Source organism: Myxocyprinus asiaticus, chromosome 3 (assembly GCF_019703515.2).
Source record: "Myxocyprinus asiaticus isolate MX2 ecotype Aquarium Trade chromosome 3, UBuf_Myxa_2, whole genome shotgun sequence".
Taxonomy (NCBI): Eukaryota; Metazoa; Chordata; class Actinopteri; order Cypriniformes; family Catostomidae; genus Myxocyprinus; species Myxocyprinus asiaticus.
The window spans coordinates 22,306,894-22,332,875 of record NC_059346.1 but is presented as its reverse complement, the minus strand read 5'-3'; the positions used below and the strand labels follow the sequence as shown (position 1 = coordinate 22,332,875).

At 37.0% G+C, this 25,982-nt stretch overlaps 2 protein-coding genes across 8 annotated transcripts in view; one reads left to right on the top strand and one right to left on the bottom strand.

The window, feature by feature from the left end:
- The window catches only part of LOC127429159 (electrogenic sodium bicarbonate cotransporter 4-like), a 44,740-nt gene extending 24,793 nt beyond the window's left edge, over positions 1–19,947 (top strand). The window contains exons 7-26 of the mRNA XM_051678034.1: positions 110–208; positions 657–712; positions 3,928–4,085; positions 4,968–5,055; positions 5,267–5,421; positions 5,665–5,793; positions 6,191–6,365; positions 9,208–9,341; positions 9,552–9,823; positions 10,462–10,496; positions 10,865–11,056; positions 12,132–12,245; positions 12,379–12,540; positions 12,776–12,954; positions 14,788–14,860; positions 15,386–15,454; positions 16,049–16,222; positions 17,227–17,400; positions 17,954–18,009; positions 19,430–19,947. Coding sequence (XP_051533994.1) covers positions 110–208; positions 657–712; positions 3,928–4,085; positions 4,968–5,055; positions 5,267–5,421; positions 5,665–5,793; positions 6,191–6,365; positions 9,208–9,341; positions 9,552–9,823; positions 10,462–10,496; positions 10,865–11,056; positions 12,132–12,245; positions 12,379–12,540; positions 12,776–12,954; positions 14,788–14,860; positions 15,386–15,454; positions 16,049–16,222; positions 17,227–17,400; positions 17,954–18,009; positions 19,430–19,637 — 2,702 coding nt within the window. The 3' untranslated portion in view covers positions 19,638–19,947. The remainder of the gene's footprint in view (positions 1–109; positions 209–656; positions 713–3,927; positions 4,086–4,967; positions 5,056–5,266; positions 5,422–5,664; positions 5,794–6,190; positions 6,366–9,207; positions 9,342–9,551; positions 9,824–10,461; positions 10,497–10,864; positions 11,057–12,131; positions 12,246–12,378; positions 12,541–12,775; positions 12,955–14,787; positions 14,861–15,385; positions 15,455–16,048; positions 16,223–17,226; positions 17,401–17,953; positions 18,010–19,429) is intronic.
- Positions 14,935–25,553, bottom strand: ogfod2 (2-oxoglutarate and iron-dependent oxygenase domain containing 2). 7 transcript variants are annotated; one of them, XR_007895234.1, is made up of 9 exons: positions 25,148–25,553; positions 25,002–25,058; positions 24,792–24,902; positions 24,604–24,703; positions 24,353–24,477; positions 23,956–24,213; positions 21,057–21,228; positions 17,211–17,308; positions 14,935–15,531 (listed from the first exon to the last, which is right to left on the bottom strand). XR_007895234.1 is itself a non-coding variant. In XM_051677961.1 (9 exons), the coding sequence occupies exons 1-8, from the start codon at positions 25,283–25,285 to the stop codon at positions 19,759–19,761; spliced, it is 996 nt and encodes a 331-aa protein (XP_051533921.1). In that variant the 5' UTR covers positions 25,286–25,553; the 3' UTR covers positions 19,443–19,557; positions 19,741–19,758. The 7 variants fall into 7 exon arrangements, 4 of the variants coding, with proteins under 4 accessions (XP_051533906.1, XP_051533921.1, XP_051533889.1 ...); XR_007895233.1 differs by lacking the exon at positions 14,935–15,531 and adding an exon at positions 16,109–16,241; XR_007895232.1 differs by lacking the exon at positions 14,935–15,531 and adding an exon at positions 16,109–16,214.
- Positions 25,554–25,982: the final 429 nt, after the last annotated feature.

The window sequence follows — 25,982 nt, the reverse complement described above, 5'->3', positions numbered from 1 at the left end:
TATTTAGTGGTTAGATCTTTCATTGTTCTCCTTTTTCCACAGTTCATTATCATCAGCTTATTAGAGAAACGTTGTCTTCTTAATAGTTATACTGTTGCTTGTCTCTCAGCTCGGAGCCCAGCCCGAACTCCTGCCACTGGTGCAGCACATTTTTACCGCTCTACAGAAGATCTGCGTAGCAAACAAGCAGCCAACTATGGCAGACTACGTAAGTCTATGTGCCTTTTTCCTTCCTGTAATCCAACTTTTCATTTAATTCTTCTGGCCTCAACTTGCATATTCTATTTATCTAGAAAGTGCCAGTGAACTTTTTATTGACTACTGACTTTAGATTTTGGTGGAAGGTTCTTTAAAACCAATACAAAAGTTAAAACTGTATATGGCTTTTTATAAACATGTTTTTCATATAAAGCTATTCAGAATGAGAATGAGTTTTTAATTGATGTATTAGTTAGAGAACAGCCATGCATTGGAATGATGCCAGATTAGTTGTCAGGGATCTGGTCAGCTTTGTCCTGATGGAGATGGGCCTTATGATTATTCATAATTTTGCTCTTGTGTAATTTGTCAGTTATTTGTCAAATGTTTGTAATGACATTCCTGTGTTTTGTTTTAGTGTAATGTAGTTATGTATATTTTTGCCTCTGTGTCTTTAGGCCACGCTCAAAGCAGAAGTATGAATGACATTGCAGATACACCAAGCACAGACCAGGTTAGTCACATTATATCACTGTGTGTGTGTGCAGTGTTGGGTAAGTTACTCTAAAAAAGTAATTCATTACTAACTACTAATTACAGTACATCTTCTACAGTGTAATTAAATTACTGTCTTAATTACTCTGTCTGAAAAGTAATTGCATTTATTTTATTCATTTATTTCATTTACTTTCTAGAACCCTTATCAGCCTCAACCAGATGAAAAATTCAAGAATAGACATGAAACTGTTCTTTTAATTCTTTCAAATAAATCATATAAAATCAAATACATTATTCATGAACTGGCCAAAGAATTTAAGGGGGCTGCATTAAATAAGAAAACATATATTTTAACATTAGACGTTAAATTCCTATTTTTGTAATTAAGATACTGAAACATTAAGAGTAATCCCTTACTTTTTTCAATGAAAAATAAATGTAATTACAGTAATTCATTACTTAGTAACACAAGTGTGTGTGTGTGTGTGTGTGTGTGTGTGCGCGCGTGTGTACGTGCGTGCATGCATGCGTGCGTGCGTGCATGCGGGCATGCGTGTTTATCTGTACACAGTAAGCTACAATTTGAGAAATCAGAACAGCCTTTGTATTGTTTACAGCAGATTTGATCAGATCTTTTCTGTTTGCTTGTGTCTATTGAAGTTATTTATAGTTGCCATGACCAGTTTTGCAGATTCAGGCAAGACATGTTCCAGAAATCAGGGCCTCTTTTGCTTTCTTAAGCCATAATAATATTTAAGTTTTTAAACAATAGTTCTATAATACTGTATAATGTAACCTACATTTCAAACACAATGTGACCAGTTATTACACAGACAAGTGGAGTGATACAAACGTGAATCGTCCCAGTGCTGCTAAATATCAGCATTCCTGGAACGCTGCTTGTCCAAACAGATTAGAGGACCAGAACTTACAGTTGAATTTTGGAATTTATCGAACACATTTAGGTCCACACAATTTCAGTTTTTTTCCAGTGGCACTAAGATTTGACCACCTTTTTGAGGTCACATAAAGAAATTATTGTGTAGTCCTTCAGAATCATTCAATTTAATATTTTGTTAGCTGACCTGGTTTGGTCCAGAACTCTTTGGACATCACCAAAATTAGAAATTCCTTCTAGTTGACATGAATGTATTTTTGACATTCTGTTCATTATAAATAGGCCAAATCATTTATAAGGGTATTTGTGCCATTGACGTGTATGATTTATTTGACATAATGATAACTTTGTTGATTGTATTGTGCATGTATAAAAGTCAACTACAGCATATATGATAGATTTTTGTTATGATGCAGTGACTATGTGTGTGTGTGGCTCTGCTGGTTTGATGTGCTGTGCTTTGCTGTGGCCTGGTGTCTGGGTCAGTATTGACCTGCGATTGGAGAAACGTGGCCATCTGACTGTGTGGTCCTCGTGCTTAGGTCTCACATGCATACAGATCCCTGGGAGCGGCGGGCTGCACCCTCTGGAAAATGGTGTCACTCTATTTAGTTCATGGGTACACAATGTACAGCTATAGCCACCAATCCCAACAGTCATTTATTAGTGTCTTGCTTTTGTTTTATGAAGATATATTAAGATATTCATATTAAAAGAAAACGTTTCATAATATGAGATCACATGCTTCTCTACTGTTTGCTTTATTTACAATGTTGGATGCTGCCCATGAGCCCCGGCTTTTGATCTTAAGGTTTAAACTTCTAATTCAATTTTCATCATTTGCTTGATTTGATTCATGTGGCTTACTAGGAAGTTCCAAAAAACATGGTTTTGAAAATAAAACTATAAAACAAAACAGTTGCTGAAACCGTTCCTTTTAACGACAGACTGAAACAGAACGTAACATTTTTAAACAGAATGAGTGATGGTCTATGGTGTGCATACATCTATGTGCATACTTCAGTGCAACATAAGTATGCTTGATAATTATAAAAAAAAGATTCAATATAATGTTTTTATTAAAAGCATACACTCACTGAGCATTTTATTAGGAACACCTGTACACCTACTTATTTGTGCGATTATCTAATCTGTCATTCGTGTAGCAGCAGTGCATAAAATCATGCAGATATGGGTCAGGAGCTTCAGTTAATGTTCACATCAACCATCATAATGGGGAAAAAAATGTGATTTTGACCGTGGCATGACTGTTGGTGCCAGACGGGCTGGTTTGAGTATTTCTATAACCGCTGATCTCCTGGGATTTTCACACACAACAGTCTCTAGAATGTACTCTGGTTCGAGCTGACAAAAAGGCTACGGTAACTCAGATAACACTCTGTACAGTTGTAGTGAGCAGAATAGCATCTGAAAATGCACAACATGTCGAACCTTGAGGCCGATGGGCTACAACAGCAGAAGACCACGTCGGGCACTTTATTAGGACCATAGTGTTCCTAATAAAGAGTATATATCACTTTTGATTTAAAGCACATATGATAAGCTTGACTAAGTCTAGACGAGTTCAGGCAAAATCAAGCCATCTTAAAAAATGTAAAAATCTACAGTAGATTTTAGCGTAAGGCTGTGAGTATACAGATTGTAGCCCAGCTTCCAAACCCATTTCAAATTTCTTTATGGAGATGGGAAGAAAGATAAGATGTAACACAGTGTTCTGAAGAACAAAGAAGTTAGGTTTTTTTCTGCATAAGCCAATACACATTTAGCTCTGTTTGCCTGATAAACCAATATAGCTTGCTTTACTCCATTCCTGTGCATCTTTCGCGTACATTGTGGAACCTTCCACAAGAACGATGTAACACCTGGGGACATATGCTTGGTTTACCATTTGTTCAAAATAAGACAGGAGGAGAGCAAAGGGGTTTTGGTTTAATCTAAATCCAGACTGCATTTTACTTGAAGGCTTCAGAAGGAGAAATGGTTCTGTCTGTGCAGTGATAAGGGCTGCGTACTTTTTAGTTAGAGAGTTTGGAAGGAACAGTGTGTGAATTGCAGATTTTTGTTTGAGTTTGACAGAGCCAACAGCAGTAAATCAGGCTTTTGTCTTTAAAGCACATACTTCAGATTATGTGTTCCTTAAGATTTTCAGTTTAAGAATCTATGGTGTAAAACTACATGTAGTGCACTAAAAATTCAATATAACAACAATGTAATTACATGGCAATAAAATAATTAGGTAAAATGGGATAAACATATTGTTTTACCAGAAGGGGGAAAATATGTTATATCTTGTTTGTTTGCTTTGATTTCAGCTGAAGAACAAATTCATGAAGAAAATCCCCAGAGATGCAGAGGCATCAAATGTTCTGGTAGGAGAAGTGGACTTCTTAGAGAAACCCTTTGTTGCCTTTATTCGACTGGCTCAGGCCACCACTCTTGGGGGACTGACTGAAGTCCCAGTGCCCACCAGGTAACAGTTTTCCTTTCAATGAAAGCATAAAGAGACAAAATGTGTAAGCTCCAAAAAGAAGAAAAAAAAAAAAAAAGCACTGTAAAAGTAGTCCATACAACTGGTGTGATACAGTAGTCATACTGAATGTTAGCTTTGTGTTCAATGATGTGTCTCTTTGTTCTGCAAAATATTCTGAAATTAATTGATTAATTGCTTATTCAGAAAATAATTAATACAATTATTAAAAAAATATTCCGGGTTCAATACAAGTAAAGCTCAATCGACAGCATTTGTGGCATAATGTTGATTACCACAAAAATTAATATTGACTCTTTCCTTTTCTTTATAAAGAGCAAAAATCTGGGTTCCAGTGAGGCACTTACAATGGAAGTGAATAGGGCCAATCCGTAAACATTAAAATACTCACTGTTTCAAAAGTATAACTACAAGACATAAAGGATATGCGTGTAAACATGATTTCAGTGTGATAAAATCACTTACTAAACTTTTCTGTGTAAAGTTATAGCCAATTTTACAACTTACAATTTAATGTCAACAAACCCTAAAATGACAGTAAAAATGACAGTTTAAACAATTGTACAGTTCAAATAATAAAATAGTTTTAACAAAAGAATGAACGTAAATGCTTTTAAAAAAAATTTAAGCTTCAAATTTCTGCCTTTAAACCCTCCAAAGATTGGCCCTGTTCACTTCCATTGTAAAAGCCTCACTGTAACTTCGATTTTTGCTTTTTTTAAGAAAAGGAGGGACTAGTCGAATTATTATTTTTGTGGTAATCAACATTACACCACAAATGCTGTCGATTGAGCTTAACTTGTTTTGAACCCGGAATATTCCTTTAATGATAATTAATGATTCATGTTTTCTCTGACTGGACAGATTCATGTTTGTGCTACTTGGGCCTCCTGGTAAAGCCAAATCTTACAATGAGATTGGCCGTGCAATTGCCACACTCATGGTGGATGATGTAAGTATGATTGTTTGTTTTGTAAATAATATTTGTAAAATAGCTTTAGGTATTTTAAGATAGGGTAATATCTTTAATGCTTAATTCTTCATGGTAAACACTGACAAGAAGAGTAACTTGAGTGTAATTCAAAATCTTATATACAATGTTGTTTAAAGTTGTCCAAGTTGTACAGATTTCTATACATAAAAGTTGTAAATTTTATCCGTAGCTCTTCAGTGATGTAGCATATAAAGCCAGGGACCGAGAGGATCTGATCGCTGGCATTGATGAGTTCCTGGACGAGGTTATCGTGCTTCCGCCTGGAGAATGGGACCCCAAAATTCGCATAGAACCTCCCAAAAAAATTCCATCAGCTGACAAAAGGTAAACTTCACTCCTTTTTAGTGACTTTTGAAAGTTTATATGCTTCACATCTTTAAAGGTATTGTTTAACACCCACAAACAATACTTCTGTCATCATTTACTCACTCTCATGTTGTTTCAAATTCATATGGCTTTCTTTCATCCATGGAATACATGAAAGAATTTGGAAGAATGTTGATGCTGCTCTTTTTCATTTTTTGGGTGAACATTCCTCTTAAACATTCCTCTTGTTTCTCGGAGAAGGAAGTCTGTGTTTTCCCTCAACGAGTTGGGTCAGATGAATGGGACAGCAGGTGGAGGAGGAAATGTTAGTGAGGATGAGGAGATGCCTGTGCCACATGAGCTTGGCGAAGAGCTGGCGTATACCGGGAGGTGGGTGTGTAAATGCACTGACTGATTGGCTGTTTTAATACTCAGTGGACTTTGACCTCATAGTGTCTCTAAAACACTTTGGACATTTTAAAAACCCTCCTTGAGTAGTTCAGGTTCAGGAACTCCAAATGTTATTTTCTGTCTTTACAAATAATTGAAAGATACTTCAGTGCTTCAAGGTTCACATCTTGATCGATATGTCAATAAAAGGAAAATGTAATGGGCCTTTTTAGCACTTCTGCTAGAGGGTATGTGAGGACAGATTTAAAAAAATAGGTGCCTTCTGCCAGTTCTTGGTGTTAATAATCAAGATAGCTCACCTATGTCTTTCTAATATCATCTAAAGAGGACAGGTCTCTGTTGAATAATGGATTAAGCATCTATGTTTTGGGGGCAGGTTCTGTGGTGGACTTTTCCTTGACATCAAGAGAAAGCTCCCCTGGTACCCCAGTGACTTTTATGAGGGCTTCCACATTCAATCCATCTCTGCTGTGCTCTTCATCTACCTGGGCTGCATCACCAATGCAATCACCTTCGGGGGCCTTCTAGGGGATGCTACAGACAACTACCAGGTATGCCCTGCAGTTTTCTATTTGACTCAGAACATGACAGTTTGTTTAAAGTTGAATGTCATAATGTTTCATGGAGTAGTTTACAAGAATGCTTTTTACCTAACTTTCTCTTTGAACCCTTTTCTATTTTTTTCTCCAGGGTTATTATAGTTTTGAATTTTAAATTTAGGCTTCATTTTTATTTCATTTTCAATTTAGTTTAGTTTCTTTTCTTTTTTCATTTTATGATTGTTAGTTTTAGTACTACGGAGCCCCTCAGGGGACAAGGTGGGAATTTTTTTCTGAAATAGTTTTGCATGCCCTCACAATGTATTTACCATGGTTTTACTATTAGGAACCATATTTTAACCTTGATAGTCATAGTAAAACCATAGTAAGTACAAGAATTACCATCGTTAATCTATTGTAAAACCATGGTTTCCGCCAAAAAACATGGATATTTAACTTACTTTTCATAGCTACTACAACATTACTATAGTAAAACCATGGTTTCTGCCAAAAAAGTATGATTACTACAGTTTTCAGTATTACTATAGTAAAACCAGTTAAACTATGGTATTTGTATAGTATAATAATTTATTTTTATTATCATAGTTTTCGTTTTCCTGTATTATCACTATTGTTTCACTACAAATATTATGGTTAAAATATGGTTACTCTTGTAAAACCATGGTCAATTTATTGCAAATGAAAGCAAAGCTTATTGTGAGGGAACGCAAAACTTTTTGCAAGAGAACTCAAAACTATTTAAGAAAAGAAAAAATGTGGGGGGGGGGGTTCATTTTAGTTTTAATATTTTATATCTGGCAAAAGTTACATTAAGAGATTTTTTTTTTTTCATGAAATTTTTCATGTGATTTTTTTTTTATGCAAAAATATGTCCTACTCCCTGAAAGATATTAATGAAATAAGTGTCCTGAGATATCTCACCGGTCTCTGTGACAGCTTTAGACTCTGTAAACAGCAAACAAAAATGTGTCCGTGATCCGATTTTGTGGTTTTTATGCCATGTTGTTCATAACAGTTGTCAGTTGAGGAGGCCATTTTGCAGCTGTTGTTTTTAACAACCGTTTCTGCTCTCAGTAAAGCTCATTTGGTATCTTTGGAGTGCGGGGTTTTGGAGAGAGGGGGCGTGGCTAATCCAACGGCTCAAACCCCGTACAACGATTTATCGTTTGATGTCGCTAGTCTCTGAACTGTGAAATCGCTACTAGCCGTTCCTACTGCTGTCGCTCTAACGTTATTGGTGGACTGCACGTCTGACCATGTCTTTTGAAAATATGATCACAGATGAGGCATTTTGCTGGTAAAACTACGATTTCATTCTAATTTAACAAGGAATCCGTTTTCTTGTCCATAAAAATGCACATTCTGCAGGGGAGAGTGTTTTATATGAACTGCAGCAGTGCTCGCTGCATCATTACATTAATAAGATGAACGAACTATCAATGTACGAAACAAACTCACTCAGACTGCCGACAATTTCTTTTCTACGCACCATTACACCATTATGTGGTTACAGACGAATCATATAGAACAGTGAAATCGCTTACAGAAACTTCTCTGTCCATTATCTCAAAGGAGACGGATGACGTGAGCTCCAATGACACAGTCTTCACTCCTATTGGTTGTCGCTCCCGAAAGTCGCTCCTTGTTTGCATAAATGTAAACTTTTCTCAACTTTGTTGTATCGCTCGCCACATCCATATCTAGTCGGTGTCGCTTAGGGATGGGCGATACCACTTATTTTCTTTTCGATCGGATACCAATAATTTCAAATCCAATATCGTCGATATCGGTACCAATACCGATAATTCTGTTAAACTGATTTTTTTTTTTTTTTTTTTGCAATTTATTGGGATAAAATGAACCATGGTTTCACTACAGTAACTATAGTAACCATAGTATTTAGTTAAGCCATAGTTACCACACAGTTAACCATGGTTACTACTACAATATTACTGTAGTAAAACCATGGTTTCATGGTGCAAATCACCATCTACTGGGCAGGAAGGAGAATTTATAGAAAAAAGAGACTTAAATATTGATCTGTTTCTCACCCACACCTATCATACACTTTTGAAGATATGGATTTAACCACTAGAGTCGTATGGATTACTTTTCTGCTGCTTTAATGTCCTTTTTGGACCTTCAAAGATCTGATCACCATTCATGTGCATTGTATGGACCTAAAGAGCTGAAATATTCTTTCTAAAAAAGAAGAAAGTCATACACATCTGGATGGCATGAGGATGAGTAAATGATGAGAGAATTTTAATTTTGGGGTGAACTTTCCCTTTAATGCATCTAGTGGCATTTTCAGTGAAGGAGGATTGTAAAGATTTCAAACATTTTTAAATAATTCCTGCCCTGTCCTGTAGGAGTTCTTTAGTAAATTAGTAAAAAAAAAAAAAAATTATAATAATAATTTTAGTTTTAATATTTTTTATCTGGCGAAAAATATCAGCCCTGGAGTTCTCAGGTTTACAGTGTTAATGCTATCTAGTGGCATTTTCAATGAAGGACAATTGTAAAGGTTTCAAATTTTGTAATATACAGTGTATAAAAAATGAAGACAAACTTGTTATTTTTTAATTTTGTTCATTCTGGAGTCATGCATATTTATTAGTTTAGTTTCAGTTTCTCCATTTATGGTATGTTTTATTTTTTTTATTTCAGTTAATGGAATATTTCCATTTAGTTTTCATTGTAGTTTTTGTTAATGTTAATAACACTGTTTCTCTCCCTCTTTCTTAGTTTTTACTATTGTTTTTCCTTTTTATTCTCTCTATTTCTGTCTCTCTCGCTCTCTCTCTCTCTCTCTCTCTCTCTCTCTCATCAGGGTGTGATGGAGAGTTTTTTGGGCACAGCACTAGCAGGAACTGTATTTTGCGTGTTTGGTGGGCAGCCTCTCATTATTCTCAGCTCAACAGGTCCCATCCTCATTTTTGAGAAACTGCTTTATGAATTCAGCAAGTAAGATAGCAATCTGCACCAATCCATCATCATTTCACAGTCCTTTATTGAGGGACAATAAAGTACAGCCTTGATTGCTCACTTTCATCAACCCAGCAAAAAAGCCTCATGAATAATTTTTCTTCAATGATGCAAATAACTGACTTCTCTCTTGCAGAGCGAGTGTGTTCATCTCTTTGTTTATTGTTTCTTGAAAAAAAAAATCCTTAGAAATAATGCAATTGATTACATGGAACTTCGGCTGTGGATCGGAATGCACTCTTGCCTGCAGTGCATCCTCCTGGTTGCCACAGACGCCAGTTACATCATAAAGTACATGACCCGCTTCACTGAGGAGGGCTTCTCAAGCCTTATCTCCTTCATCTTCATCTCCGATGCCATCAAGAAGATGGTGGGAGCCTTCAAATATTATCCCATTAACACAGATTTCAAACCAGACTACGTTACTGCCTACAAATGCGAGTGTGTGGCGCCAGACCTAAGTAAGTCCTTTCTTGGTGCAAGCACAACAATTATGAAATTACTTTGAAGTGAATTAGATGTAGAGCAAATTCGTCTTGACTTAGTGTGTAAGGATTGTGTGATTTAGAGTCTTAGCAAAAATTTCATTGGACTGTCAATATGTTTACATTTATGTACTGTATGTTTGCAATACTAATTTCTTGATTAAACAAAGTTCTTCTAGTGTGTGATGAGAACTGGCTGAGTGCATTTGATTACTGTAACTTATAGTGTTACGTTTGTTTTTGCTGCAAACCTCCAACGTGGCCTCTGATTGATGTGAGTACTTCTCAATTTGCATGAGTTTACACTGGACAAATAGCATGTTTTATGAGTTTGTGCTTATTCAAATGGGCTTGCTGTTGTGAAGGAAATGCAGCACTGAGGCATTATTAAAGCAGTTTGGCCACACAGGACTTTTGATGGTTTCCAAAACCAATTGGAAATTTCAGTGGGGCCACACACCTGCAGTCATTTACTGTTGCCACAGCTGGCTTTGATCCTGGATAAATCCTGTGAACAAAATAGAATTCAGATTTCCATTTGTTCTGCTCATTCTCCTCTCTGTCTCTCCCTCTCTTTGTTTGTTCAGTGGCACCAATGATCTTCGATGTTGTAGTCCCAGTGCCAGATAATACCTCTGCTCTTTTTGGTGTAAGTGCCTAATGTCTTCACCTCATCACATCTGTGTCACCGTAATGTAGCATGACCTCAGATTAGATTAGTGTCTTTGAGAATCCACTGTATTTGCACTAACTGTCACTTAAAACACACAAAATACTTTTGTGTTTTTATATTATTTTATATTATCCAATGAGCTTATTATGAATGGATCACATCTTACCAGTCTTGGTCTATTGTATTGTATTTTTGGCCCTGTCCGGTTTTATTCTCTCTTTTTTTCTCTTTCACTTTGGCATTCATCTACCTGACATCCAAACCTTCCTTTCTTTCCCTTGTCTGCATGTCACCCTCCTATCCCTGATTTCTACCTCTATCTCTGTGTGTCTCCTGTCTCTCAGTTAAATGTAACAGCTCTGGACTGGACTCAGCTGAGTAAGAAGGAGTGTGTGAAGTATGGGGGCGCACTGGTGGGAAAGTCATGTAAATACGTCCCAGACCTTGCTCTCATGTCCTTCATCTTGTTCTTCGGGACCTACACTATGACTGTCACTCTGAAGAAGTTTAAGTTTAGTCGCTACTTTCCCACTAAGGTAAGACCAGTGGACAGTTGAGGAAATATATGTTTTTCCTCCTCTCATAAAAAAGAAAGAAAAAAAATGATTCTGCATGAACGTTACAATCAACTATTGGTTTTAGTTGTCCTATGCTGTGTGGCATGGATATACAGTACTGTGCAAAAGTTTTAGACAAGCATAGTGAGGATTTCTTCAAAAATAAATAGCATAAATTGTTTTCAATTATCAGTTAACGTCAAATAAAGTCCAGTAAACATAAAAAAAGCTAAATCAATATTTGCCTTTTAAAACAGCACCAATTCTCCTAGGTACACCTGGACACAGTTTTTCTTGGTTGTTGGCGGATAGAATGTTCCAATTTTCTTAGAGAATTCCCCACAGTTTTTCTATCTATTTTTGCTTCTGTCTCTTTATGTAATCCCAGACTGATTTGATGTTCAGTGGGGGGTTTTGTGGGGACCATGCCATCTGTTGCAGGGCTCCCTGGACTTCTATTCTATTCTATTTGCAAAAGTAATGTTTGGGAGTCAAACATTTTATTTTCTATTGACACACTAAAGCTAAAGTTATAAATAATCATCTTTAAGACATGTGAAACATCTTATGTGCCTAAGACTTTTGCACAGTACTGTAAGTATCTTTCATTATGTAAGATCATACAAAAGGGATAGATAATAGCCCCAAAACATATGTGGAGCATTAAAATGTCACATTATATAACAAAATATCTAAGCAATTGTCATTTAGCTTAAAGTGAGATTCCAAAAACACACTTTCAAGCAAAACATTTCACAAAAAGAAGTTTGTTAGGATTTAAATGATAAAACAATAGATATGTTAGATACGATAGTGTTAAAATCACTTTGACACCAGTTTAAAAGTTATTGCAAAAATGTCTCAGAAAAGTGAAGTCAGTTCTGAAAAAAGCTCTAGCATCACAAGCTTTGATATTTTGTAACCTAATGCAATGGTATTCATGGCTAAATTATTTTTGGGTTCGCTGTATTTTACATAGAACAGCAATGTTTTATTACTGCAATTGCAGTTTCTTCTTTCTTCATATTTATTTTCTTTTTTTTTTTCTGTCCAGCTGAGGAAGTTGATTAGTGACTTCTCCATCTTCATGTCCATCATGACGTTTGTGGGGCTTGATATGCTTATAGGTTTGAAAACACCCAAACTTATAGTGCCCACAGAGTTCAAGGTAAGTGTATATGAGTTCAACTAACAAGTGCTTGAGAATAATCCTGATCTTGATTGTTTGTGATTTTCCTTTAAAAGTCTGTCTTTACGTTTTCTCAATGGTGTATTGGTTATTTTCTTTTCACTTCATGTAGCCCACACGCCCGAACCGGGGTTGGTTTGTGATGCCATTTGGAAAGAATCCGTGGTGGGTTTACCTGGCAAGCTCTGTCCCTGCTCTCCTTGTCACCATTCTCATCTTCATGGATCAGCAGATCAGTGCTGTCATCGTCAACCGCAAAGAAAACAAGTTAAAGGTAACAGTGCATTAAGCTGAGTGAACATAAGGATTATATCATGAAGGATGAAAATCCATCAGTTAAATCCAGATTTACTTCCTGAGTTTGAAGTTATAACTAATTAGTAGTGTCTGATGCTTGACACTCAAACCAATAACCTTACGGTTACCAACCCAGATCTTTAACCACTTACCACACTACCTCTATTCTACTCATTTCCACTGACTTCATATTTTCTCACTGTCTGTTACAGAAAGGTTGTGGGTATCACCTGGACCTATTGTGGGTGGGCATTCTGATGGCAGTCTGCTCTTTTATGGGTCTGCCGTGGTATGTGGCTGCCACTGTAATTTCCATCGCTCACATCGACTCACTAAAGATGGAGAGTGAGTCTAGCGCTCCAGGGGAGCAACCGCAGTTCCTGGGAGTGAGGTGAGACAGACTAAGACAATTTTAATATTTAGCAGCCATATCTATAGGTTTCTCTAATGCACAACCTATCAGTAACACATCATGCTTATGCATTAAGTGGCTACAACACTAAATGTCCTCACTATAGAGTAACAAATCTGTTTATAAAAAGGCTTGGAAACTTTTTACTATGTCATCATTTCTTTTTGGTACTTTTCAAAAGACTTTTACTGTATGTGTAGATTTTATAGATTTAGCCTTGTCTCAGACCCAAACTTTCAATATTAAACTATGAAAATCCTTTATAAAAATACTAACTATTACATGTTTAAAACTATTATAACATCAACAAATAGTGAAATAAACAGAGGTGTCATGCCCATTCAGATTGAGGGGCCATGTGCCCCCATAGATTTTTGAGCTGAGAGGATTTTAATTAGTTAAACTTCCAAAAATGTATTTGTACCTTCAATAATATAATAAAATGATTATTGCATTAAAAAAAAGAATGTCTGTGGCAGAAAACTTTATTCACATGTGTAAATTCTGTCAGTACAAGTCCAATCAAGTCACATATGGTCTGCTATACGTGGCATCACATGGCTGCATCGGAGATCGTGCTCAAGGGAAAGTGCGAGAACCAAGGCAAAGCACGGTGTTATGGTAATAAAAACGAATTAACTGCATCAACTTCAGTGAAGTTTACGTTTGCCAACTTTGTCTAATCTCTGTTTTTGTTTGATCTGTCACTGTTCATTTACTTTGGTGCTGAAATGTATTTGACAGGTTTTGCGGTATCTTTACACTCTCTTTTCTTCATGTTTAAAGAAAGCAGCAGCTTATTATCTTATTTCAGTGTAAACTTCCCCTTTCCACTTGTTAAGTAATGAAAGGTGGTTTTACATGGTTTCTCAGTAGCAGCAGGTTCCATATTTTCAGTGGGAGAAAGGCGATGGCTGAACGGATCCAAGCAACAGTGCTGGTGTTCACGAGACATCAGCCGCTTAATTTGTTTTACAGCACACACTGCGCAAGATAAAATATTTAATCTTTTCACTGCTGCTGCGTGTCACTGACCATCAAAGATAACTTTAATCAGCTGGCATTTAGCATTTATTTATACAGTTCCCTTAAGCACATTCTCATATGATCGATCGATGGGGCGTTGCAGTGGCTTTCCTTGGTGCCCCTTCAAAAAGCATTGGTGCATGACACCCCTGTAAATAAACATAACCCATTTCAATATTATGTGAAAAAATATTTCTTTCAATTTTACAAAATTGAAATACGTTTCCACCATTCCAAACAATTTTACCCATGTGGTGGAAATGACACTGTGGTGGGAATTTTCATGACTTTCAGAAGAAATTACATAAATGTCCTTTGATACATGTACATACCCTGATGGACATTGTTAGTAGACACATTTTAAAAACTAGTGAGTGTGTAAAAAAACAACAAAAAAACAAGACTGCAAGTCCACAGGACAAAAAGTTCCTAAAGTTGAAGAAACTCGTAATAATTTGTTGCAGTGCATTTGTTATTGTGCAATATAATTAAAACAACACAAAGGTACACAAATACATTAAATAACCTTACTGAAGCTGGTTTGCTGGTTTTAGCTGATTAAAGCTGGTCTACATATTGTCCAAGCCTAGCCACCTTGGGGGTCTAGCTGGTTTCCTAACCTGGCTAAGTTGGTGTTCAGCTAACAAAAGTGCTAAACCCCTCTAAATCCTGCAAATCAGACCAGTCGGGCAGAAAATTTTGACTGTTGAATACATACATTATATCACATTTCATAATATGCCTCTATTATCTCCCTCACTATCATTGTGTCCCTTCCAATTACAGAGAACAGAGACTGACAGGTATCCTGGTCTTTGTGCTGACGGGTGTCTCTATCTTCCTGGCCCCGATCCTGCAGGTGAGCTTGTTGAAACAACAGAGATAATTAATACTGACTTATCATTCAGGGAGAGTAGCAATAATAATAATGTTCTATGATGATGCCTGCGCGATCTACTCTACTTTAGCTGTGTCTGTTTCAACTGGGTAAAGAGCAAACAAATGTTGTCCATTAAAAGCATTTATTTCTTAAAAATACAATGAACTATTCACAGAAGGTGGACAAAGTATAGTAGCCTGAAAATCATCTTCAGATGGTCAGATGCGATCACAATTACAGCCATGACATTAAAAGTTTTTTTTATATCATGGGACTTTAAATGTAGTTATGTTTTTTTTTAAAGGTCAAACAGCCTTAGAAAACCTGAATAACAAATAAACATTTAAAAGAAATTAAAAAGGGCATTCGCCTTGTTTAAAAGGTGCTTGCCCCTACAAGTTTTGTTCAAATCAAGAGTTACACTGATAATTTATGTTTCACTTAAGTGTAACTGCTGTTGTTTGTGGTAAAGGCTGAAGTGTATGGCTTGTTTTCTGCTTGTAGTTCATTCCTATGCCGGTCTTGTATGGAGTATTCCTCTACATGGGTGTTGCCTCTCTCAGTGGCATCCAGGTAAATGCCTTTTAAATGCCTTTTTCCAACCTCCCCCCGTCCCCCCACAGCCATTACTGAATTGTTTGGAACAGCCTCTGAAAGCAAATCAACAGTACATTTATGGTTTTTGACATTCCTAAGCTTTAAAAGCAGACCAGAGTTAAACTTTCAAACTCTACAGGGAAAACATCACAGCTTCCAACTTGCGTGGGACAGTCATTTGCATGCATGCTACGACGTTGTTTAGTGATTAGAAATGAGTGATTTCTCCACACTGTGACAGTGCAGCAGGGAAGAGAAGGATGGTAGAGTATGTGTTGTTGGAATGGATATTTACATGCTGGCTGGGTTTACTGAAGCAATTTGAGCAGCATTTTGATGATGCTGTCTGCATGCACAGAGAATCCAGCCTCTTGTGTAGCTTGGCAGTGGCCGGGTGCTGTTTTGCCATGCTCTAGATGTCTAGTTTCATGTCAGCTAGAGAACAAAGAAAGGACAATAGCGAAGTGATGGGACTCGAGCTGGGACCTTAAGAATCTACAGTATGAATACAAATGTTTTATTGTATCATGTTAAATAGTAGTTTCTGATCAGACATTTCATCTTCCATAGTTCTGGGACAGGATTAAACTGATCATGATGCCAGCGAAGCACCAGCCAGACTTTGCATACCTGCGTCACGTACCACTGAGGAGAGTCCACCTGTTTACATTGGTGCAGATTGTGTGCTTAGCTGTGCTTTGGATCCTTAAATCCACATTCCTCGCCATTATCTTCCCTGTCATGGTATGAAAACTGCATTGTCCTATTTTATATATATATATATATATATATATATATATATATATATATATATATACACACACATACATACACGCACCCATGCATATCATGATTAATACAATTATATTAGTTTCCATAATACTTTCTGAATGTAATCTGTATAGTAAGGGACTACTGTACTTCATTTCTTTGTATGATTGTTCTTGGGTGTTAAAGGGATAGTTCACCCAAAAATGACAAAAATTCTCTCATCATTTACTCACCCTCATGCCATCCCAGATGTGTATGATGAAGATTATCTCAGCTCTGTAGGTCCATACAATGCAAGTGAATTGTGGCCAGAACTTTGAAGGTCGAAAAAGCATATAAAGGCAGCATAAAAGTAATCTATAAGACTCCAGTGGTTTAATCCATTTCTTCTGAAGCGATATGATATTATATGAAACAATATAAGATCAATATTTAAGTCCTTTTTTTTTACTATAAATCTCCTCTTTCACATTCTTCTTCTTCTTTTGTTTTTGGCAATTTGCAGTCTTTGTGCATATCACCTCCTACTGGGCAGGGAGGAGAATTTATAGTAAAAAAGGAATATTGATCTGTTTCTCATCCACACCTATCACATCGCTTCAGAAGACATGGATTTAACCACTGGAGTCTAATGGATTACTTTTAAGCTTCCTTTATGTGCTTTTGGAGCTCCAAAGTTTTGGTCACCATTCACTTGCGTTATATGGACCTACAGAGCTAAGATATTCTTCTAAAAATCTTCATTTTCATACACATCCTACACATCTGGGATGGCATGAGGATGAGTAAATGATGATCATTTATGAGTGAACTTTCCCTTTAAAATCACACTGTGGACAGTTTGCTCTGTTCATCAATTGCATTTTCAGCAATCTGCGATTAGTATGTACTTCACGTCTCAAGGTTCCTGAGGACAATGAACATTAAGCATGCATTAAGGGTACAAACAAATAGTCATTGCCTCTCAATTCCTTAAGATTCTTGGTCTCATGGTGGTCCGTAAGATGTTGGACATGGTCTTCTCTCAACACGATCTGGCATGGCTGGATGATATCCTACCTGAGAAGGAAAAGAAGAAAAAGGATGATGAAAAGAAGAATAACAAGAAGGACAAAAAGAAAGGCAAACGAATAGAAGACAGTGAAGATGGCGTAAGTGTTTTTAAGCATAGGTTTGAACATCTGAAGTGAACTCAATGACACCCACACTCCTGGGATTTAGTCAGACTCTAGTTTTTTTATTTGTGATCCTTAAAGGGCAGGCTTGAAGCTGAAGTCATCTCTAGTCTTCAGGATCTCAAGAAAGTGTATTTAATGATTGTTTCACTGGTGCCACCTTCTGGTATAGAGAAAAAGCTTCATGAGTGTAGTGAAAAAGACTTTCAAGGCAAACTTGAAAATTCTTTCATCATTTACTCATCCTTATGTCGTTCCAAACCCGTATGACTTTCTTTTTCTTTCCATGGAACACAAAAGTAGCTGTTAGGCAGAATCACAAGCTCAGTCACCATTCACTTTCATTGCATCTTTTTTCCGTACAATAAAGTGAAAGGTGACTGAGACTGAATGTCTAACATTTCCTTTTTGTTTAATGGAAGAATACAACATGAGGGTGAGTAAATGATGGCCCAATTTTCATTTCTGGGCAAAATATTAACTGGTGACTGTTACATAAACTAATCTTTATCTGTTCTCTGGCCCACAGGAAAAGTTCCATCCCTATTCAAACTGCTTGCCCAGTGATTCTGACTTGGATCACAGGTACTGTGTGCTCAAACTACACGTTCCCTACCGTGACCTCTTACAGGGGTCAGACTCCAACTCAGAGTGGGCAGCACGATGCCAACCAGGCAGTTACTACAACTGATACTGATACACACGCTGTCACTATAGTTATTAGTATAGATTACACAAATGAGTATTTCCTCTTAAATACATGTCTACATCATCATTCTACATTTAACAATACTCAAATAAAGATTGCACTAATACTTACGTCAAAGTAGATGCCATAGTTAAGATGCGCATTTGAAGCAGTTCAGAACTTTACATTAATAACTCTAAGACTCATTATTAAGGTAATGTAAGCCTTCGTATATTTTGGCTTATATTGTTTGAGTATTTACCTTTAATAGGATTTCCCAATTTCCCTTGCCATGCGCTTTGAAGCAATGCAGATAGAACCTTTTCATGCAACCACCAGTATTTTACTCTGCATGCCATTTTAAGAAATTGTATAATTTATTGAGCTATGCTGATGTGTGTGTTTTTTCTTTGCTTACATTTTCACACTCAAAGAAACAGCACACATAAATAATAATACTGAAACTGAATATTATTAATGTTAATAGGCTGTGGGAGCAGTTTACTTTCTTTTGCTGAAATACTGGGAAAGATGCCAGTGAAAAGTTATTGGAATATATATAATGTTCCCCACTTGGTTAACTTTTTGCAAGCTTTGCAAATGTTTTTAGTAAATATAAACATATATATTCAATAAATGCATTTTTTTTTTTTTTCCAGAACTAGTCATCAATTATTGATTTATGCTTGTGTACTATGTAAATACATTCGTTCTTTCAAGGATTTTTGGTTGTTTCTTTCTCCTGTGTGATTGTGCTTATACGGAGTAACTCTGTACTTATACCCGAGTTAGAATTTGATGTAGCCATTTCTACTATTGTTCTTTGCTTTATGAAGGGTTCCCAGCCTGGTGTCTCTCACATTATATCCACAACCCATCTCCTTGTCCAAATATGTGCCTCTTTATCACATTGTTGTAAACAAAATGTAAAATCTGCTGGGTTTCATGTCTGCATTGCTGTTCAGGGGGCATGGTTTGGATGATACAGTGTTAGATACCCTAGTATTTATCCCATTAAAACAGTTATAAGGTAATGTCTCCTTTAACGCATGAAAGAATTAAAGCCACCTTAACACCTAGGACATGCATGTTGACCCTTTTTCCTTCCCGAATTGGATGTCCTGTTCAAAACATTTCCCCTGAAGCATTTGTGCAGTCACACCTTCTATAACATCATTTAATACAGAGTTTCTTTAAAATACACTGCTCCTTTATCCTGATCCTCATCTGCTCCTTGCATCCTCTACTCTTCACAGCCCCCTCCTCTCTCCTCGTTAATCCTCCTCACTATTGTAACTGGAGGTTGCCATTCCACAGCATCACCCTGCACCTGAAGATCTCCTGTCCGTCGTCCCCGGCGATGCCAATGGTCAGAGGGATGTCATGCCCCGTTCCCCAGGTGAAGATTGAGATGGAGTCAGACAATGATGACACTGATATTAACCCTAGAAGCAGACACAGAGAACACAGGGACCACAGAGAACACAGGGACCACAGGGACATGAGCAGCGAAACTACATTATAATGAAAGTTCTTCAGTTGTGGAACAGTGAACAGTGTGGAATGTTATACACTCCATTTCAGCTTAATTGAAGCTGATGTGTTGCTAATACACATGTTCAACTTACTGTATGATATAGTGTGGATCAGACAGCACTTTTAGATGGGTAGGCATCAGACACTGTTTAAGAAGTCAGACATTGAATTGTTTTTTAAAGGGCAAAGACTGACCCAAAGTCATGCATTACTTATGCATCTCATGCATAAAATATTGTTTTTGTTTCTCATTTTAAAAACCACATCAATTGAAACATAGAAAACAGCTATATGAAAACTGAAATTATACAGTACTAATTGGAATCAGTGTAATACCACAGATAATGGGGAAAAGATATGAGAGGGCATTAAGTTTATTGGCATCCTACAAATGAAGATATACTATATTCTACTATAATCTATATATATATATATATATATATATATATATGCGCAGTAAAGTGACCTTTTGCACTTTTCATTTTAGACAAATGTTATTTTCAAGATTACAATATTTTTGTGAAAATGATTATGATTGTTTTCTCCTGTAACTGCTTATACCAGTGAAGTAGTGTTGCCTTTCTCCAAACAGTCATGCTTTTCCTTCCTTTCCCTTTCTTTTCCTGCATTTGACTCTCAAAAATCAAAGTTGGGGAAAAGAAACAACCAAAAAATTAGCTTTGAAACAACAAATGAATGTTTTTGGCCTTTAACTTTCTTAACTTGAGAGTTTAAGAACATCTATGTGAATCCTTAACAATATAAGTGGGATGTTATTGTCTGTATTTATGTATGCTGTATGTGAATATATGCAAATGTGCAGTGTTATCTGATGTATGTAGGCTGATGAGATTTAAGCTCTGGAATAAGAGAGATTCAAGTTTTGAGATTCAGTAATTCTGTCTCCTGAAAAAAAAATAAAAAGGAAATTAGGTGGCAGATTAAAAATAGTTATTTATTCAAATTGATGTGTTTTTGTACATATATGCCATATTCCTTGTTATGTAAAATTGAACTGATGTTGTATGTCATCTCAAATGCCTTGTATATCTTTATCATTCATGTAAAGATACAAAGACAATGATTTCCCAAATAAATAGCCGGTTTAAATACACTACATTTACAATCAGAATATTTAAAAATCTGGTCATTTACATTTAAGAACACACAACTGCTCCAGATTCCTTAAGAAATAAAGCTACACTGATTTTTAAAAAAGGCACATTAGAATTAAAGCAAATTTTATCCTGACAGTCAACTCACTGAGCAAAAATCTGCAGAACAACACACATGATATGCATGGAATGACATCATGTTAAAGAACATGACATGTTCCTGGTAGAGTCGTCAGGATCCATGGTGAAGCCATCACTGTATCCCTCACTCTCTACTAGTGTTGGTCTCTTACCACACATTGGACAGAGTTTGTTCCTCTCACGTGAAGCTCGCATCCATATAATCAGGTTCCAGCGTGTGCCTGAGGAAATAGGCAAAGCTCCATGCATGTGCTGGCCCCTGTGAAGCAGACCCTCAGTTACGTGATGCTCCACCTCCACGCACTCGGTCTCACTTAGAGGCACCTGTGACAAACACACACAGACACAATGAGGACATTAGCAGGACATTGTAAATACACCTTTAACATGCGATGCTAGCCTGCATGCTTGTGCTAGCCATCTATCCACTGTTTCACCAAAACTGTCTTTGTCAAGTTAATTTAAGTGCTGTATACTCATGGAATAAAATCTCTACTTGATCTCTGTTGTTTGTGCTTTTACAAGAGCTCAGTGGTAAAGTGAGAAATATTTAACTGATTATACACACTAAAAGGTAAAGTTTAAGCAACATTAAGACAACATTTTTGGCAATAAATTATTCCATCTTTCAACAGATTTTCAATTTTCAGCATAATTGTCTAGAATATCTTGCCAAAGATTTTGACTTAAATGGATAGCTCACCCAAAAAGGAAAAATTCTCTCAAAATTTAATACTCGCCCTCATGCCATCTAAGATGTGTATGACTTTCTTCTGCATTACACAAACAAAGATTTTCAGAAGAATATCTCAGCTCTGTAGGTCCATACAATGCAAATGAATGGTGATCAAGCCTTTGAAGCTCCAAAAAGCACATAAAGTCAGCATAAACATAATAGATACAACTCCAGTAGTTTAATCAATGTTTTCTGAAGCAATCCCGTTGGTTCTGGGGGTGAACAGACCAAAATATAACTCATTTTTCACTGTACATCTTGACAGTTGTCTCCTTGGCGATCAATTTTTCAAGCTCGATTACACTTCCTATAGCGCCATCTAGTGCTCTGTGCATGTGTCAAGCACTAGGAAGTGTAATCAAACCTGAAATCATGATCATGCCTAGAGACTGCAATGGCAAGATGTACAGTGCATCCGGAAAGTATTCACAGCGCTTACTTTTTCCACATTGTTATGTTACAGCCTTATTCCAAAATGGATTAAATTCATTATTTTCCTCAATTCTACAAACAATACCCCATAATGACAACGTGAAAGAAGTTTGTTTGAAATATTTGCACATTTATTAAAAAAAAAAAAAAAAATTTATCACATGTACACAAGTATTCACAGCTTTTGCTCAATACTTTGAAGCACCTTTGGCACAAATTACAGCCTCAAGTCTTTTTGAGTATGATGCTACAAGCTTGGCACACCTATTTTTGGGCAGTTTCTCCCATTCTTCTTTGCAGGACCTCTCAAGCTCCATCAGGTTGGATGGGGAGCGTCGGTGCACAGCCATTTTCAGATCTCTCCAGAGATGTTCAATCAGGTTCAAGTCCGGGCTGTGGCTGAGCCACTCAAGGACATTCACAGAGTTGTCCCGGAGCCACTCCTTTGTTATCTTGGCTGTGTGCTTAGGTTCATCTTCCAACAGGACAATGACCCTTCGCCCCAGTCTGAGGTCCAGAGCGCTCTGGAGCAGGTTTTCATCAAGGATGTCTCTGTACATTGCTGCATTCATCTTTCCCTCAATCCTGACTAGTCTCCCAGTTTCTGCCGCTGAAAAACATCCCCACAGCATGATGCTGCCACCACCATGCTTCACTGTAGGGATGGTATTGGCCAGGTGATAAGCGGTGCCTGGTTTCCTCCAGACATGACGCTTGCCATTCAGGCCAAAGAGTTCAATCCTTGTTTTTCATGGTCTGAGAGTTCTTCAGGTGCCTTCTGACAAACTCCAGGTGGGCTGTCATGTTCCTTTTACTGAGGAGTGGCTTCCGTCTGGCCACTCTACCATACAGGCCTGATTGGTGGAGTGCTGCAGAGATGGTTGTTCTTCTGGAAGGTTCTCCTCTCTCCACAGAGAAATGCTGGAGCTCTGTCAGAGTGACCATTGGGTTCTTGGTCACCTCCCTGACTAAGGCCCTTCTCCCCCAATCACTCAGTTTGGCCAGGCGGCCAGCTCTAGGAAGAGTCCTGGTGGTTCCAAACTTCTTCCATTTACAGATGATGGAGACCACTGTGCTCACTGGGACCTTCAATTCTGCAGAAATTTTTCTGTACCCTTCCCCAGATCTGTGCCTCGATACAATCCTGTCTCAGAGGTCTACAGACAATTCCTTGGACTTCATGGCTTGGTTTGGGCTCTGACATGCACTGTTAACTGTGGGACCTTACATAGACAGGTGTGTGCCTTTCCAAATCATGTCCAATCAACTGAATTTACCACAGGTGGACTCCAATCAAGTTGTAGAAACGTCTCAAGGATGATCAGTGGAAACAGGATGCACCTGAACTCAATTTTGAGTGTCATGGCAAAGGCTGTGAATACTTATGTACATGTGATTTGTTTTGTTTTTTATTTGTAATAAATTTGCAAAGATTTCAAACAAACTTCTTTCATGTTGTCATTATGGGGTATTGTTTGTAGAATTTTGAGGAAAATAATGAATTTAATCCATTTTGGAATAAGGCTGTAACATAACAAAATGTGGAAAAAGTGAAGCGCTGTGAATACTTTCCAGATGCACTGTACAGTGAATAAGGAGTTATATTTTTGGTCTGTTCTCAGCCAAAACCAACTTGATCGCTGCAGAAGATATGATTAAACCACTGGAGTCATAAGGATTATGTTTATGCTGACTTTCTTTTTTGGAGCTTCAAAGGTCTGGTCACCATTTACTTACACTGTATGAACCTACAGAGCTGAGATATTCTTCTAAAGAAGAAAAAAAGTCAGGTGAGTAAATGATGAGAAAACTTATCCTTTAATAATTATCATCAACAAACATAATCACAGTAATTTTAAGCTCTATTCAACAACTAACAGCACCTGTCTCATGGCTCCAAAGAACAGGTTCCCTTCCATGAACTCTTTCCCCAGTGATACATTGAGAGTCACTTCAGCGTTGTCATAATGATAGCTAAGATCCAAGTCTTCCTGCATGGCATACTTCACCACAAAAGCTTTGTGACTATCCAAATAGCTTCCTCCACAATCACTGTAGAGCAGAGCTGTAAGTGGATGCAGATAGAGCTCCCTCAGTGGTGTGATGAAGCTTTCATCAAAGCCCAGTTCATTAAGTAGAATCTGTATTCATTTAAAGAGATCAGAAATTATCATTATGGAATATGCTAAATGTGTTCAGCACTTTGTAATATATAATGAACCAATGCTTCCATAAATTATTATACAAGTACATTTAATTATATATGATAAGAACTTATACCCCATAATTGTTCATGGTGTTTGGCCTGCCCTTTGGTGCCTCAGACTGTTCAAAATGCTCCAGCTCCTCTATGAGGTCCTTGCAGAATTCCTTTGTGAACACTGGAAATCGATAGACTCCTGGTGCTGCAACACATAATTTTTTTCAGCAAACAACCACACATATTACTGACATGTGATTTTTCTCCCAAGGGTGAGCTGATGTTTCATTTATTTATTTTAAATGGGAACATCTTCAAAGATCCAGCCCACCTGCCTCTGTCTGGATAAGTTTCATCAGTCCCTCCATGGTTGCTTCACTTGAACCGCCATATTTAACCATCTGTAAAAGCTCTGGGGCCAGATATGATTCCTGCAGAGGAATAGTACACTTCAGCATACGTATATTACAGTATGTCAGTTAATAATTATGAATCATTGACTATCTGTACTAGATATACCTGTAGATGATAAACATGCTGATGTAGAGGTTTATAAATCTCCTGGATGACAGCTGCTCTCTTTGCTGATTCCAATGTATGATTATGCCTTCTCTTGATTTCTGCATGAATCTATGGGTGCAGGATTCAGTAAATGTAGCAGGTAGTAGCTTTGTTTTTAATCGCCATCTTATCGCGCAAGTGTTTTCTAATTCTTGAGAGCTCACTCACCTTTCCAAGCACGTCGCAGACTTGAGATCCAGACACACAACCAAGGGATCTAAGTATCTTTTAAAGCAAATGCAATGTTGTTTAGACAGAAATGGCAAAGTACTTAACAGTGAGACATCAGCGCAGTGTTGCTGCAGATCACTTACACTTTCATAGTCCTTCCTGAACTGACTCTCCGAGACGAATCGAACATGAAGTTTGTATTCTTCAAGAAAAATATTGTCTGTAAAAAAGCAACTGCATGTGTAAAATCTCTTCATTGTGACACCCGGACTTGATGTCATTAGCCGGTCTAACTACATGCGGTTATATCTTGGGCAATTTTTAAAATATTTAAAATAAGGCTGTTTTGCGAATGTGGGAACCTCGCTAGTGCTATTTAAACAATTAAAATGGTACAAATGTTTCCTTGCTTATTATTATAAATATATGAGCCGTATATAATGTAAATTCGTATTTGAAAAAGGAGAGATAAATAAAGACGAAGGGATAAAACAAATAGGTTGTGTTTACTTCCTGGTCCGTCACTAAATCCCATCCGTCCGGCGGTTGTTGTTTGTGCGCGCACAAGTTCACGGTAAAACTCGAAACATGTTTTAAATTCCGCCTTTTCGGTGCGCTTTAGAGTTTGGGTTTGAAAATTGGGTGATTAATTTGGCTGCACTGTTGGTTATGTATTTAAAGCTTAGAACAGTATATTTGCACCAGAATGTTGAGTGTGGACTCGCTGCAGGAGAGGTGTACAGTTTTAGCAATAAATGCGTTGAGTTCATATGCGTTATTAATAAAAAAAAATGTATATCCTTTTTTATATGCTAAAAGGAGAACTTTCCTGACCCATGACTTATATAAAAATAAATAATAATAATAATAATAATAATAATATGTGAAACATTTTAATTTTTTCGATTATTTGTCTTCTTTATCTTATTTATGTATACATTTTGGGTGGTTTATACATATTTTTTAATTTTTTATATT